The sequence below is a fragment of the Anolis carolinensis genome, unplaced genomic scaffold, assembly GCF_035594765.1.
Source record: "Anolis carolinensis isolate JA03-04 unplaced genomic scaffold, rAnoCar3.1.pri scaffold_13, whole genome shotgun sequence".
NCBI lineage: Eukaryota > Metazoa > Chordata > Lepidosauria > Squamata > Dactyloidae > Anolis > Anolis carolinensis.
The window spans coordinates 17407944-17424215 of record NW_026943824.1 but is presented as its reverse complement, the minus strand read 5'-3'; the positions used below and the strand labels follow the sequence as shown (position 1 = coordinate 17424215).

Sequence of the window (16272 nt, the reverse complement as noted above, 5' to 3'; positions counted from 1 at the left end):
GAAAACCTTTACCCTTTACTTTAACTACAGTAGAGTCTCACTTATCCAAGCCTCGCTTATCCAAGCTTCTGGATAATCCAAGCCATTTTTGAAGTCAATGTTTTCAATATATCGTGATATTTTGGTGCTAAATTCATAAATACAGTAATTACTACATAGCATTACTGCGTATTGAACTACTTTTTCTGCCAGATTTGTTGTATAACATGATGTTTTGGTGCTTCATTTGTAAAATCATAACCTAATTTGATGTTTAATAGGCTTTTCCTTAGTGCCTCCTTATTATCCAACATTTTCGTTTATCCAACATTCTGCCGGCCCGTTTATGTTGGATAAGTGAGACTCTACTGTATATCATTCTATTATTATTGTAGTATATTATCATATTATTACCATTATATTATTATTATATTATTCATTATTCATGCAAATGTATGCAAACATTGAAACTAGAATAGAGAGAAATTAGCGTGGAAACTGCAAGAGGTACCATAGATTGTTATACATGGAAATAATGGTAGTAAATCGTTTTTGACTTATTAAATACAGTTATATATTACAATTAAACATTTTTGTTATTTAATTCATAGTTTCAACTCCTTATAAGTCACCTGATCTCATTGAGGCTTCAATATTTTAATACACAAATACTGATAAATAAAAGGAGAGTAGTGGGAGCTGCAGCCAAGATCTGGAGAACTGAACTTTTCTCCCTCCACCCTGCAACGCAGCACTGAAATCTAAGTATTATATGCACAACACAGGAGACGGGGACATCTCCACATTTGTTAGAATTTTAGTCATTTATCCAACATTATCCTTCATGAATGGTTTCACGTCTTCCTGAACTATATTTTAAAATACACTATATTTTAAAAGTTGCAATGGATCAAAGCCATTGTGATGATCTTTCTGAGGAAAAATTACAGAATTTCCCTCTCTTTCCAGACTTCTGGGGCCTTACCATTCCCTCCCGCTGCCCAGCCCCAGATATGACCATTCACACAATTCCTCTCCTTAGGGAACACTCTCAAGATGGACTAATGCACATGTGAGGTTTCTGAAGTATTCCCTTACCTGCTGTTTAGCAAAAGTAATTACAGGGTCTTCCTCATTTCCTAATTGTCCAAACTTCTTTTCTTTATTGTTCATGTTCAAGACAGATTTAAAAAATGAATTTAGTATCTCAACCAGTAGTTAACACCCCCCCCCCCAATTTCTAACAGCTTAACTTTCCAATCCTCATCATTTTCACTCACTTGATCACGTAGCGGTCAACATTATAAATCCAATTATTCTGGAGACCCAAGACTGGCTCACATTAAACTTTTATCAGGAGTCAAGTGGGTTTTGTGAAACTTCTCACTATAATTAGCATGACTAGTTAAATAGGGGCTGGGTGGACATCTGTTGGGAGAACTTTGATTGTGTTTTCCTGCCTGGCAGAATGGATCATTGTGTTGTTGAAGGCTTTCATGGCTGGGATCACATGGTTGTTGTATGTTTTTCGGGCTGTATGACCATGTTCCAGAAGCATTCTCTCCTGATGTTTCACCCACATCTATGGTAGGCATCCTTAGAGGTGTGAGGTCTGTTGGAAACTAGGCAAGTGGGGTTTATATATCTGTGGAAAGTCCAGGGTGAGAGAGAAAAACTCTTTTTGCCTGAGGCAAGTGTGAATGTTGCAACTGGCCATCTTGATTAACACTGAATGGCCTGGCTGAAAATGAAAATTTTGTTCATGAAAATGAACAAAATCTGGCACCCAGTATTAAAACTATTTATCAGGATGGTAAATAAAGAACAACACTCAGAAAACAGGGGAATTCCAGGCATGAAACAATCAGGGCCAGTTAACACCTCCCAACAAAGTCCGGAAGCAGCCAGGCTTTGAAGCTGTAAAGGTTATTCAATGCTAATCAAGCTGGCCAACTGCAACATTCACACTTGCCCTAGCCAGAGAAGAGTTCTTTCTCCCACCCTGGACATCATTCCACAGATATATAAACCCCATTTGCCTTCTTTCCAACAAACCTCACAACCTCTGAGGATGCCTGCCATAGATGTGGGCAAAACGTCAGGAGAGAATGCTTCTGGAACATGGCCATACAGCCCGAAAAACATACAACAACCCAGAATGGATCATCCTTGGGGTCTTTTCCAACTGTAGTATTCTATGACTGAAAGCTTGGTATATTTTCAAAAAAATAAGTCCAGGAGTTGAAATACAGCTGGAGCCAAGTCCAAAATTCCTGGCACAGCTAAAGCCATGTAACATAACACTGTCAAATCAAACCTATCCTATTAACACTTCTGGAACCTCCACATAATAATAATAAAACTTTCTTTATATACCGCCCTATCTCCCAGAAGGGACTCAGGGCGGTTTACAACAATAATACACAATATACAATACATAACAATATAAAAAACAGATTATTACACAAAATAAAATTTTACACTCAAATAGCAATCAATGATAATCACAACAGCTTCCAGTCGGGGGGCGAGGATCAATAATCCCATAGGTTAACATGGTCCATAATCATGAAAATATGAGACTGTGCAGTATATATCGGGGTCAAAGTAGGTGGGATAACCAGAATGAATAGGGAACAATTAAACCAGCATGCCAGTCAAGTTTATTAGTTATCCTGCATTGACACTTCGGATCCAATGGCTTGGGCCTCTCATGAGTAGCAATGAATACTTCTTTCCCTAATGCAGAACAGATTCCAAACACATTTACTGTATATACTCGAGTATAAGCCTAGTTTTTCAACCCTTTTTTAGGGCTGAAAAAGTTCCCCTTGGCTTATATTCGAGTAAGGGTCCTGGCTGGCTTATATTCGGATCAGCTTATACTCAAGTATATAGGTAATCAGAGTTGGACAGTCTTATCATATTAAAGTCTTATTATTATCATAAATTACAATTTTATGTAAACATTCAAAAACATTTAACCTACTGATGCCTCAAATAATGTAATTTTATTAGTATCTATATTTATTTTTATTTTTGAAATTTGCCAGTAGCTACTGCATTTCCCATCCTCGTAGTCAATAGATTTTCCCAGTTTTGTGGTAAAACTAGGTGCCTCGGCTTATATTCAGGTCAGCTTATACTCGAATATATACGGTATTTTGATTCCTCACTGAACTTGCCAGTCAACAAGAGGAAGTTCTACTCAGAGGCAGAGATTTTATTTTATTTTAGGTGATGTGTGAAAGCAGACCTGTAGGTCTAGCCCACAACTAAACCCAAGAGTACTAAATTGAGCTCCTAGTACAATAAGATCAACGCATTCTGTCTTCAGTATCTCCACTGGAGTAAAAGAAAACAGAAGTCACCCCAATTTGTACCCTATTTGATGATTTATATCTTAAGAACTCCTCTGCTGATAGACTTTGGGGATAAGTGATTGGCTCTTCAGCCAATCCTAATCTCTCACACCATTTCCAATAATAATAATAATAATAATAATAATAATAATAATAATAATAATAATAATAATAATAATAAAAAACAACTTTATTTTTATATCCCGCCCCATCTCCCCGAAGGGACTCGGGGCGGCTCACAACAGGGACAAGCCCGAAACAACAACACAACATATTTGACAAAAACTTAAAACATTCCAATGATACACAAAATAAAATAATGGACAATACATTAAAATCAGAGTAATTAAAAACAAACCAGCAGGGACAGGTTTCATAAAGTGCTGTATCATGGAAATAAGTAACAGTGATAAAGTGCCATATGCTTTTAAACAAAAAGAAGCATTCTAATGACAACTCTATTGGGCCTATTCATTCAAACACGCTCTGGAACAACCATGTTTTCAATCCTGTGTTTTGAACTGAACCCAGCTTTCAAACCTAAACTCCCAGACAAAAAGTCTCCCCAACAGAGCGTTATGAAAGCAGGGCATACTTGTGCTTGGAGCTCCTGTCTCTTGATCCGCGACGGTGGCCCCGGCTATGACTGCGAGAACGGCTGCGGTGGCGCCGGTGCCTCTCCCGCTCTCGGGACTTGGAGCGGGATTTCCGTTTCTCGCGGGAAGCGGATCTCGAGCGTCTTCGCCTCCGCTCTCGAGACCGAGACCTGAATGGAGCACAAAGGGACACGATGTGTCATCGCTAGCAATATCAAGTATTCCAACATGAAATTCCATTTGATGCTTGATATCAGTATACCACAGGCATGGGCAAACTTTGGCCCTCCCTCCAGGTGTTTTGGACTTCAACTCCCACAATGCCTAACAGCCTACCACCTCTTTGAAAGACAGCACAGGATGCAAAAGTATACAGTCCATCTTTAATGTTTATACAAAATTACCATGTGACATCATTAGGGATTTTAGGGTTGAGTGACATTGGTTTCTTAGTTATTACTAAGAATAAACACTATTCTAATAAACACTATTCTATTGCTGTTGAGAGTCATCAACAGGTGCAAGAGCTTTTATATTGGGTTGTTGTATATCTTTCGGGCTGTGTGGCCATGTTCCAGTAGTATTCTCTCCTGACGTTTCGCCCACATCTATGGCAGGCATCCTCAGCGGTTGTGAGGCATGGAGAAACTAGGCAAGGAAAAAGGACTCGTCACATCCTGGACTCTCCACAGATAGATATTTACCTTCCTTGCCTAGTTTCTCCATGCCTCACAACCTCTGAGGATGCCTGCCATAGATGTGGGCGAAACGTCAGGAGAGAATACTTCTGGAACATGACCACACAGCCCGAAAGACATACAACAACCCTGTGATCCCGGCCATGAAAGCCTTCGACAACACAGCTTTTATATTCTTTGCCTCCACCGGCTATTCGTTGTCCTATCAAAACAAAAACACTGACAGTACTGCAATTATATCATCCAATCAAAACAATCTTAGGGAAGATGTCACTGTGGGTCCTGTTGTAGTCTTTGGTTGCCTGCCATTCTGATCGCATCAACCATTGACCTTACTAGAAGGATTAATTGAAGGTCAAATTTGCTATCTCAATGTTGACAGAAATGCAGAAATTCTCTTCTCTTTGCTCACCTTTGAGTAGGCTGTCTGTCTGGCATTAGCCCAGTAACTCACATAAACACTCACTCTAATACACATAGCTTCCTATATTATATCGTGCTACATTCTATAGGTTTTACTCTATACTTCAAAGGTATATTTCCAGACCAAAAACAATGAAAATAAGCCTGACCTGTAACAACTGGTTTAATAAATCATGTTTAACAATGATAGGGGAATGAGTTTTGGTGAATGAGGGGAAGAAGTGCTCTGACAGAATTCTAATGCTTTTGTCACTTATATTAGTGGTCTCTAGACATCCTTCTGATAGAACTATGCTTTAAAGAGCACTGATTTCTCTTTCACCGTATCTGCTGCTGTGGACTGGCCAGCATTTTACTGCATATCATCCTTTGACTATCATTTGTAGACCTGAAATGCCCTAAGCTCTGGACTTTTAATAATAACATAGTAAGTTTATTTTTGTATCCCGTCACCATCTTCCCGCGGGTACTTGGGGCGGTTTACATGGGGCCAAGCCCGACGACACAATTAAAATAGAATCAACAAAAATATAATGCATAATTCACAGTATAAACACTGAGAAGAACGTTAAAGAATGATCAATCCCTTAATACAGTGTTTCTCAAACTCTGGTCCCCAAGTGTTAGGAATTGTGGGAGCTGAAGTCCAAAACATCCGAAGGAGCAGAGCTTGAGAAACACTGCCTTGACGCAAAACAAAGGACCCCATCCCACACAGAACCCTCAAAGCAACCTCACCTTCTGCGATCTCTGTTTCTTGATCCAGATCTAGAAAAAGAAGAACATTTAGATACATTTAGACTTAATGATATGCCATTCTGGACAAGTTCAAATTAAACACTGTTTGCTGATTAGTGGTAACTTCGGCAAACAAGAATAAGACCACGGAAGAAAACCATGCCAGATAAATCAAGAATGAAATAGTAAACTGGTTATAAAAATGGTGGATTTCACCGACATTTCATCTTTGATACAGAAAGACAGCTTACGTAATTCAAATATTCAGGCACAGAGTGCTCACCACAAAACCAGCTTTGCTCCTTGCCTACATAGTAAGTACAGTAGAGTCTCACTTATGCAACACTCACTTATCCAACGTTCTGGATTATCCAACACATTTTTGTAGTCAATGTTTTCAAAACATCGTGATATTTTGGTGCCAAATTTGTAAATACAGTAATTACTACATAGCATTACTGTGTATTGAACTACTTTTTGTCAAATTTGTTGTATAACATGATGTTTTGGTGCTTAATTTATAAAATCATAACTTAATTTGGTGTTTAATAGGCTTCTCCTTAACTTCTCCTTGTTATCCAATATATTTGCTTATTCAACGTTCTGCCGGCCCATTTATGTTGGATAAGTGAGACTCTACTGTAAGTAAGTAACTTTATTTTTCTATCCCACAACCATCTCCCGGCAGGGACTCGGGGCGGCTAACACAGGACAAAAGCCCGAAAATACAGGACAAGTAAAACAGTTAAAACATATTGCAATAAAAACACGGTAAAATCGACAGTTATACAAAACAATTACCTTAAACAAAACAATACATTAAACTATAAAAACTCAGTTGACATATATAATCAGTTAAAAATAAAGTACCATCCAGGTTGTTGGAGGGGATAGTTGATTATACCCCGAAAGCATAACAGGGGTTCTCTGTTAAACCCCACAAATATAATATCCAGCACTGTCTCTATTGACTTACAAGGACAGTGGCAACAGCTGGCCTGCGGAGAGCCATTTACTACTCACAGGCCACAGTTCATCCCCAACCTCTGGTACAATACTTTTTAGAAATCTCACATAGTAGAAGAAAACCCTGTAAACTGCTATGCAATGAAACCATGCCTCTCCTTTGCAAGGACGGCTTGAACTTGCTCACCGTTGTCCTATGCGTTCCTCACGCTCTCTTTCTTCTCTCCGTCTCAACCGGTCCTGATTTCTCTTCTCCTGTTTTTCTGCTACCGTTTTCTATGAACATAGAAGGAAGCTGTCATCAGAATCCATGCGCTTAGGAAATAAAACATGTCTGCGACACAGAACAGAGTGACCGACAATCTGGTGACATCCAGAATTGCTGCAACACACAACTTATTACAGAGCAAGTACTAACCATAAGGATATTAGAAGGTACGATTCAGCAGTTACTGTTGGAGTTCAACCCCACACTGCCCAAGTCTCAAGTCCTCAATGAGGAACAATTTAATTAGCTTAAAATAGGCTAAAGGTTTCCATTCCCCCATATCATAGAATCATAGAATCATAGAATAGTAGAGTTGGAAGAGACCTCAAGGGCCATCTAGTCCAACCCCCCGCTAAGAAGCAGGAAATCGCATTCAAAGCACCCCCGACAGATGGCCATCCAGCCTCTGCTTAAAAGCCTCCAAAGAAGGAGCCTCCACCACAGTCCGGGGGAGAGAGTTCCACTGCCGAACAGCCCTCACAGTGAGGAAGTTCTTCCTGATGTTCAGGTGGAATCTCCTTTCCTGTAGTTTGAAGCCATTGTTCCGTGTCCTAGTCTGCAGGGCAGCAGAAAATAAGCTTGCTCCCTCCTCCCTATGACTTCCCCTCACATATTTGTACATGGCTATCATGTCTCCTCTCAGCCTTCTCTTCTGCAGGCTAAACATGCCCAGCTCTTTAAGCCTCTCCTCATAGGGCTTGTTCTCCAGACCCTTAATCATTTTAGTTGCCCTCCTCTGGACGCTTTCCAGCTTGTCAACATCTCCCTTCATCTGCGGTGCCCAAAACTGGACACAGTATTCCAGGTGTGGTCTGACCAAGGCAGAATAGAGGGGGAGCATGACTTCCCTGGATCTAGACGTTATTCCCCTATTGATGCAGGCCAAAATCCCATTGGCTTTTTTAGCTGCCGCATCACATTGTAGGCTCATGTTTAACTTGTTGTCCACGAGGACTCCAAGATCTTTTTCGCACACACTGCTGTCAAGCCAGGCGTCCCCCATTCTGTATCTTTGATTTCCATTTTTTCTGCCGAAGTGAAGTATCTTGCATTTGTCCCTGTTGAACTTCATTTTGTTAGTTTCGGCCCATCTCTCTAGTCTGTCAAGATCGTTTTGAATTCTGCTCCTGTCTTCTGGAGTGTTAGCTATCCCTCCCAGTTTGGTGTCATCTGCAAACTTGATGATCGTGCCTTCTAACCCTTCGTCTAAGTCGTTAATAAAGATGTTGAACAGAACCGGGCCCAGGACGGAGCCCTGCGGCACTCCACTTGTCACTTCTTTCCATGATGAAGACGACGCATTGGTGAGCACCCTTTGGGTTCGTTCGCTTAGCCAATTACAGATCCACCTAACCGTAGTTTTGTCTAGCCCACATTTTACTAGTTTGTTTGCCAGAAGGTCGTGGGGGACTTTGTCGAAGGCCTTACTGAAATCTAGATATGCTACATCCACGGCATTCCCTGTATCGACCCAACTCGTAACTCTATCGAAAAAAGAGATCAGATTAGTCTGGCATGACTTGTTTTTGGTAAATCCGTGTTGACTATTAGCAATGACCGCATTTGTTTCTAAGTGTTTGCAGACCACTTCCTTAATGATCTTTTCCAGAATCTTGCCTGGTATTGATGTGAGGCTGACCGGACGGTAATTGTTTGGGTCGTTCTTTTTTCCCTTCTTGAAGATAGGGACCACATTCGCCCTCCTCCAATCTGCTGGGACTTCTCCTGTTCTCCAAGAACTCTCGAAGATGATTGCCAGTGGTTCTGAAATAACTTCCGCTAGTTCCTTCAATACTCTTGGATGTAGCTGATCTGGCCCTGGGGACTTGAATTCGTTTAGAGTGGCCAGGTGTTCCTGGACAACTTGTTTCCCTATTTGGGGTTGGATTTCCCCCAATCCTTCGTCCATTCCATGTTGCTGAGGTTGAAGATGGCTTTCTTTTTGTGAGAAGACCGAGGCAAAGAAGGCATTAAGCAGTTCTGCCTTTTCCCTATCCCCTGTCACCATCACCCCATCTACTCCTTGCAGTGGCCCTATCGCCTCCTTTTTCTTCCTTTTTCTACCAACATAAGCAAAAAAACCTTTTTTGTTGTTTTTTATGTCCCTGGCAAGCCTGAGCTCATTTTGCGCTTTAGCCTTGCGAACCTTTTCCCTACAGGAGTTGGCTATACGTTTGAATTCTTCTTTGGTGATTTCTCCCCTTTTCCACTTCTTGTGCATGTCACTTTTGAGCTTTAGCTCAGTTAGAAGTTCTTTGGACATCCATTCTGGCTTCTTTGCACTTGTCTTATTTTTCTTCTTTGTTGGCACTGTTTGTATTTGCGCCTTGAGTATTTCACTTTTGAAAAACTCCCATCCATCCTTAACTCCCTTGTCTTTTAATATCGGCGTCCATGGAATGCCGCTCAGTAATTCCTTCATTTTTTGGAAGTCAGCTCTCTTAAAGTCCAGAATGCGTGTTTGACTTGTCTTAGTTTCAGCAATCCTTTGTATTGCAAACTGCAGGAGCACATGGTCACTTGCCCCTAAGGATCCAACCACTTCAACTGTATTGATCAGGTCTTCCACATTTGTTAAGATTAGATCAAGAGTTGCTGATCCCCTTGTTGCCTCTTCTACCTTCTGGACCATAAAATTATCTGCAAGGCAAGTGAGGAATTTGTTGGACTTTGTACTCTTGGCTGAGTTTGTTTTCCAGCAGATATCGGGATAATTGAAATCGCCCATGACTACTATATCTCTTCTTTGTGCCTGTTTGGTCAGCTGTTGACAGAAGGCTTCATCAAGTCCTTCATCCTGACTCGGAGGTCTGTAGTAGACACCCACGACAAGATCTTTTTGAGTCCCGGTTCCCTTGATTCTTATCCAGATGCTTTCAAGCTGGTTTCCCGGATTACAGTCTTGCATTTCTTCTGCAACGTAACTGTTTTTGACATATAAAGCTACTCCCCCTCCTCTCCCCTTTGTTCTATTTCTGTGAAAGAGGTTATAGCCCTCAATGGTTAAATTCCAGTGATGGGAGTCATCCCACCAGGTTTCAGTGATGCCTATGACATCGTATGTGTGGTGCTGTGCTAGGAGTTGGAGTTCGTCTTGCTTATTTCCCATGCTCTGAGCATTAGTGTAAAGACATGTAAGCCCCTGTGACCTCCCCTCGAACTGTTTATTTGGGATTATTGTGCTCTCTGTACTTGGTCCTTGCTGTGTTTGTGCAGCCCTCCGTTTAGCCTTACGGCGGTTCCCTGTGGTCGTGGGTAATATAGTGTTCGCCAGGCTGTTGTTCCCCTCCCCCAGTGGATTTAGTTTAAAGTGCGCCTGATGAGGTTTGTGAGTCTGTGTGCAAAAAGATGTTTTCCTACTTGTGTGAGATGCACCCCATCGCTTGCCAGTAGTCCATCCTCTTGGAAGAGTAGACCATGGTCAAGGAAGCCAAAATGCTCCTCTTGACACCATTTTCTGAGCCAGTTATTGACCTGTACTATTTTTCCGGCCCTTGTAGAGCCATGTCCTACCACGGGGAGGAGGGATGAAAAGATCACATGTACATTATACAGTTTTAGCTTTGTTCCCAGAGCTCGAAAATCATTTGTGATCTTTTGAAAAGTATGCCTAGCGGTGTCATTGGTACCTACATGAATCAACATGAGGTGGGGAGGGTGATGGGGCTTTAGGAGCCTGCTGAGCCTCTGAGTGATATGGTGTATTTTTGCCCCCGGGAGGCAGCATGTTTCTCGAGCCATCCCATCCGGTCTGGAAATGATGGCTTCCGTTCCTCTAAGGAGGGAGTCACCTACTACCAAGACCTGTTTCCTTTGAGGATTGACAGGGTCCCTTTTGTGCAAGACAGTGTGTATGTCCCCTGAAGAGTGTTCCTGTTGAAGTGAATCATGTAGGTGTAAAGTGTTGTCCTCCTCCTCAACATCCCCAGTGCATTCATCAATGACAATCCATTGAGATACATCCGAGAGCCCATTACTCTCCCAAGGATGTTCCTGTTGCTCCTGGTCTATGATTGGGGATGGAGCATTTGCATGATTACATAAGTGTGACTGTGGTGATGCACTGTCCCCGTCAGGGCTATCCCCTGCGCATTGATCCAGGATGGTCCACTGAGTGGTATCTAAGAAACTGTGGTCCTCCACAAGATGTGTTTCCTGATTGTATGTTAATGATGTAAGAATTTCAAATCTGTTGTGTAAATGCAGCTGAGCAGAGGAGTTCTGCGGAGGCTGCCTGGTCCTGCGTCTCCTTCTATGGGTGACCTCCTTCCAAGCCTGAGGGTTGTCTACCTTTGAGTTGATCTCCCCATAAGGTTCCTGATCATGGTCTTGGTGGTGTTGGTGTGATGCAGGCTGCTGATCTACAGCAGCGTGTTGTGCAGTGTCCAAGAAGAGCTCGAGTGCCTGAATGTCCTTGAGGGTCTTAATACGGTGCTCGAGCTGTTGGATCCTCTGCTCCATCAGAGTCATCTGTTTGCATTTGGAGCAGATGTAGTTGTCTAGTTTTTGTGTGAAAAAGCGGAACATGCGACAGCTGGTGCATGTGATGGGAATGTTTTGCTTTTGTTGCATCTCTTGGTGAGCGTGGTGGCCAAGTGGGATCTTTTTACAGTTAAGTAATATGCACGCACTTTATGTGCAGACTGCAACAAACCACGTCTTTGTGTATTTGTTTATGTTGCTTTGTTTCCTGTATGTACTGCAAAGGATAGTTAGTAAAGGTGTCTGGCAGATAGTCTGGTAAAGGCTCTGGCAGAAACTCACACTGGCAAATAAAGCTTTCCCAGAAACTCAATTAACAGGGGACAATGCCTGCTGTCAATCAACTTAAGTACCTGGCTCTCTTTCAACACAACAGTCACACAACAGTTAGACTTTGACCACAGGAGCCAAGCCCAAACTCAGTTTAAAATCTTAGCCAAATCTTAGCCAAATCCTACCTGAAGCCAGGGAGCAAAAATGTCCTCCTGCTTCCTCTGCTTCTGCGAGAACCAACTGCCCTTCTGGGATCAGGCTCTGGCAGAAACTCACACTGGCAAATAAAGCTTTCCCAGAAACTCAATTAACAGGGGACAATGCCTGCTGTCAATCAACTTAAGTACCTGGCTCTCTTTCAACACAACAGTCACACAACAGTTAGACTTTGACCACAGGAGCCAAGCCCAAACTCAGTTTAAAATCTTAGCCAAATCTTAGCCAAATCCTACCTGAAGCCAGGGAGCAAAAATGTCCTCCTGCTTCCTCTGCTTCTGCGAGAACCAACTGCCCTTCTGGGATCAGGCTCTGGCAGAAACTCACACTGGCAAATAAAGCTTTCCCAGAAACTCAATTAACAGGGGACAATGCCTGCTGTCAATCAACTTAAGTACCTGGCTCTCTTTCAACACAACAGTCACACAACAGTTAGACTTTGACCACAGGAGCCAAGCCCAAACTCAGTTTAAAATCTTAGCCAAATCTTAGCCAAATCCTACCTGAAGCCAGGGAGCAAAAATGTCCTCCTGCTTCCTCTGCTTCTGCGAGAACCAACTGCCCTTCTGGGATCAGGCTCTGGCAGAAACTCACACTGGCAAATAAAGCTTTCCCAGAAACTCAATTAACAGGGGACAATGCCTGCTGTCAATCAACTTAAGTACCTGGCTCTCTTTCAACACAACAGTCACACAACAGTTAGACTTTGACCACAGGAGCCAAGCCCAAACTCAGTTTAAAATCTTAGCCAAATCTTAGCCAAATCCTACCTGAAGCCAGGGAGCAAAAATGTCCTCCTGCTTCCTCTGCTTCTGCGAGAACCAACTGCCCTTCTGGGATCAGGCTCTGGCAGAAACTCACACTGGCAAATAAAGCTTTCCCAGAAACTCAATTAACAGGGGACAATGCCTGCTGTCAATATCTTCTGTATGAGAGTTGGTAAAGTATCTATTTCTTCTTTCCTCTTGGTTTCTGCTCTCATTCTGATTGGTTGTGGATACTTTTTAATGGATTCCAAGGCTTTTTAAAATCTGACTTTGGTTTTCTTAGTATGAAGAGTATGGGATGTGTGCTTTGAGGTCTCTGACTGTGTGTCAGGAAGATGCAGTAATGGATGATTTTTCCCTCTCTTTAAAAACCTTAGAAGATCATTTTGGGGAGTATATTCATTTTGACCCTAAGTTTTTCCAATTATCCAGATCATTTTTTAATATCCTTCCATTTCAATTAATAATTGTTTTTCAGGGGTTGGGAGTTCTTAGCTGTGATTGCAATGCCGAGATATTTAATTTTGTTGAGTCTGGAGACTTCTTTTAGTATTTTTTGCTTTTTCTTTTGAAATATTCTTCGTTAATAACATAGTTTTTTTTTGGTATTGTTCAAGATAGTTTTGGTATCTTGAAACCAGCCAGGTTTCCAAAATCTTCCATTTTATGTAACCATTTTCTGATATTCTCTATAGGATCTTCAATGATAGAAATTAAATTGTCAGCAAAGGCTCTCACTTTGTATTGCTGATTTCTTATCTTGGTCCTGACTAATGATTTGTCTTCCCTGATACCGTTTAACAGTATTTTCCATTGAAAGTATAAAAATGAGGGGGGACAAAGGACAGCCTTGCCTAGTGCCTTTGATTGAGAAATCACTGGACTCCAATCCATTAATTGTAATTTTTGCTGTATGCTTGTCATATATTGCGTTTATTGCATTTAAAAATTGAAAAACAATATCTAATTATTTCATTAAAATTTTAAAGAAGTCTCAATTTATATTACTGAATGGCTTTTCGATGTCAAGTGCTAAAAGGGCAATTTCTTTGTGATTGTTTGTTGCATAATACAGTACTCTTATTATATCAATTATATTTCTCACATTGTCCTTGAGGTGTCTGTTTGGGAGGAAACCTGTTTGGTATTCTTTAATCCAACATTTAAAAATGTTTTTAGTCGGTCTGCTAGGATATTAGTAAATAATTTGTTATCAATATTTAGTAGTGAAATTGGTCTATAGTTTTTTTTTTACATTTGAGAGATTTGAGTTTTCTTTATAGATCATGATATTGTTGGTCATTTTCCATGTTCCTGGCATTTTCTCTTGGTTTAGGATTCATCAGTTTTTTAAGGTATGGTGTTAATTCTTCTTCAAAGGCTTTGTAATTGACTGTCATTAGGCGATCCGGTCCCAGAGTTTTATTGGAGTCTAATAGCTTTATTGCTTGAAGTATTTCTTCTTCCCTAATTGTCTTGTTTAGAATCTCTCTCTGGTGGTTTGTAATCTTTTGTATTTTTGTCTTCTGATGAAGTGCACTATCTCCTCTTTCTTGATTTGATCTTTTGAGTAAAATTTCTTGTAGAATTAATTAAACTGCTTTTAATATTTCTTGGGTCTGTCAAATAACATTTATCCTCCACACAAATTTTGCGACATGTTGCATTTGTCTTTTTTTCCTAATTTTTCTTGAAAGCCACTTTCCAGGTTTGCATTTTGGAAGTGTTGCTGTTTCGCATATTTGAGTGGTTTAGCAAGTTGTTCTAATTCTAGGTTGTTTATTTGCTTAACATTTCTGTTTTGAGTGCTCAAAGCAAACGGGACTCAAAGCAGAATCTGGGGAATGATTATGCAAAATTATGCGCAGTTCAGAGGACTGGCATAAGCTGCGGGCAAAACATAGAACTCAATCAGAAGTGTAAAGAAAAAAGGAAGTTGTCTTATAGCAGGTATAATATTTCAACTCAATACTCTCTATCAAGCCTTGAGTCTATTTTAGGAAACAGGTGGGGTAGATAGATATATAAATAACTAATACTGAACAGAGACTTTTCTACATGCAAAGCAGGTGCTTTTTGCCTGGAGAGTTCCTGTTCTTACCCGCAACTGGTCCAACTTCTCGCGGATCTGAATGAAGCCCAAATGCAGTTTGCCTCCAAAGTGATCTGCAAGACGACGATCATTGTCATGGAGACCAAGGTATGCAGAACAGACTTCACAGACACGCAGCTTCTGTTGCTGAAAGCTGGACGCAGGCATGGAATTGCGGTACTCTTCCTGTGAAAGAGCAGAGGTAGCTTAGCATCCAGACTCGGATCCTTTCTTTTCTCCATATTACTTCCTCTGAGCAAATGTTACTGGATTTACCACTTTTACTCAAATTAACATACCAGAAGTATTCCAAGTGGTCACTGTGCAACATATGTCAAATGAAATATAGAATAACACGCCTACCAGTATTTTATAATGTGTTTTATGAATACTGATGTAAGTTAATAATAATTTTTAACTGATTTATACTGCACTGTATAATTTTTATATATGCGTCTTATTGTAAGCCGCCCTGAGTCCCCTGTTGGGTGAGAAGGGCGGGATATAAATATTGTAATAAATAAATAAAATAAATAAATAAGCTCCAAAATATACAGTTTATCATCATTTGGAGAAGTTTAATTTTAGTTTACTGCCAAATCCAAACAAATTATTTATACATAAAGTCACAAGGAAACAGAATCATTGTAATATGTATCACCTCGTTTTTGTTTTGCTCAAGTATAATGGAAACAACACAAACCTCGGCTTCTTTCTTTTTTGCTCGCACTTTCTCAACTTCCATCAATATCTTCTGGGACTCATCCACATTCCCTTCCGCTCCCAGCTGCTCAGCTTTAGCCAGGAGTTTGCCAATGTCTTCATTTAGTTCATGAACCTTTTCTGCCTAGAAAGGGAGGATTTTAGGAATGAGACATCTTTATATTTTGGGCTTTAGTCTCAATAAACCGATTCAATGGAAAGTACTTTATGATTATTTTGTGAAAGATTCAGAGAGGTGTTTCAGTACTGATAAAGTAGACTCAATTGATTTTCTTTTTATATTGTAATAGGTTTAAGCTATTTTAATCATCATACAGTCAGGTTAATTTTAAAAAAAATCCACTGAATGCTTTAATTCCGGGCATTTTCTGACCCAAATGAGACTTTCATTATTTTTCACCAAGGGTTTAAGTGCACGACTGAAATGTGACTAGTAAATTTGTGGCTGGGGCTAACATTTTTTAAAAAATATTCTTTTGGTTGCACTTCAAGGATACCATGGTATGCTTGAAGTGACTGGCTTGACCTTGAAAGAGCTGGGAGTGGCAACGGCGTAGGCTGGTCCATGAGGTCACAAAGAGTTGGAAGCAACTGAACTAATAAACAACACTGGTTGAATTTGCATATTTAAAATGAGTTTAAAGGGACCTGAATCAGTCCATCTCAAATTATCTCATGTGAGAACCACT

The 16272-nt window shown here is 40.6% G+C and overlaps 1 protein-coding gene across 4 annotated transcripts in view; it reads right to left on the bottom strand.

Moving 5' to 3' along the window:
* luc7l (LUC7 like) overlaps window positions 1-16272 on the bottom strand; it is a 28923-nt gene that overhangs the window by 2501 nt on the left and 10150 nt on the right. For 3 of the 4 annotated variants that reach the window (XM_003227713.4, XM_062964276.1, XM_062964277.1), the window contains exons 5-9: window positions 15564-15707; window positions 14870-15046; window positions 6950-7038; window positions 5797-5826; window positions 3937-4107 (exon numbers count right to left, since the gene is read on the bottom strand). In XM_003227713.4, coding sequence (XP_003227761.1) covers window positions 3937-4107; window positions 5797-5826; window positions 6950-7038; window positions 14870-15046; window positions 15564-15707 — 611 coding nt within the window. Of the gene's footprint in view, window positions 1-1077; window positions 1140-3936; window positions 4108-5796; window positions 5827-6949; window positions 7039-14869; window positions 15047-15563; window positions 15708-16272 lie in introns of all 4 variants that reach the window. The other variant, XM_008121037.3, reaches the window with a different exon arrangement.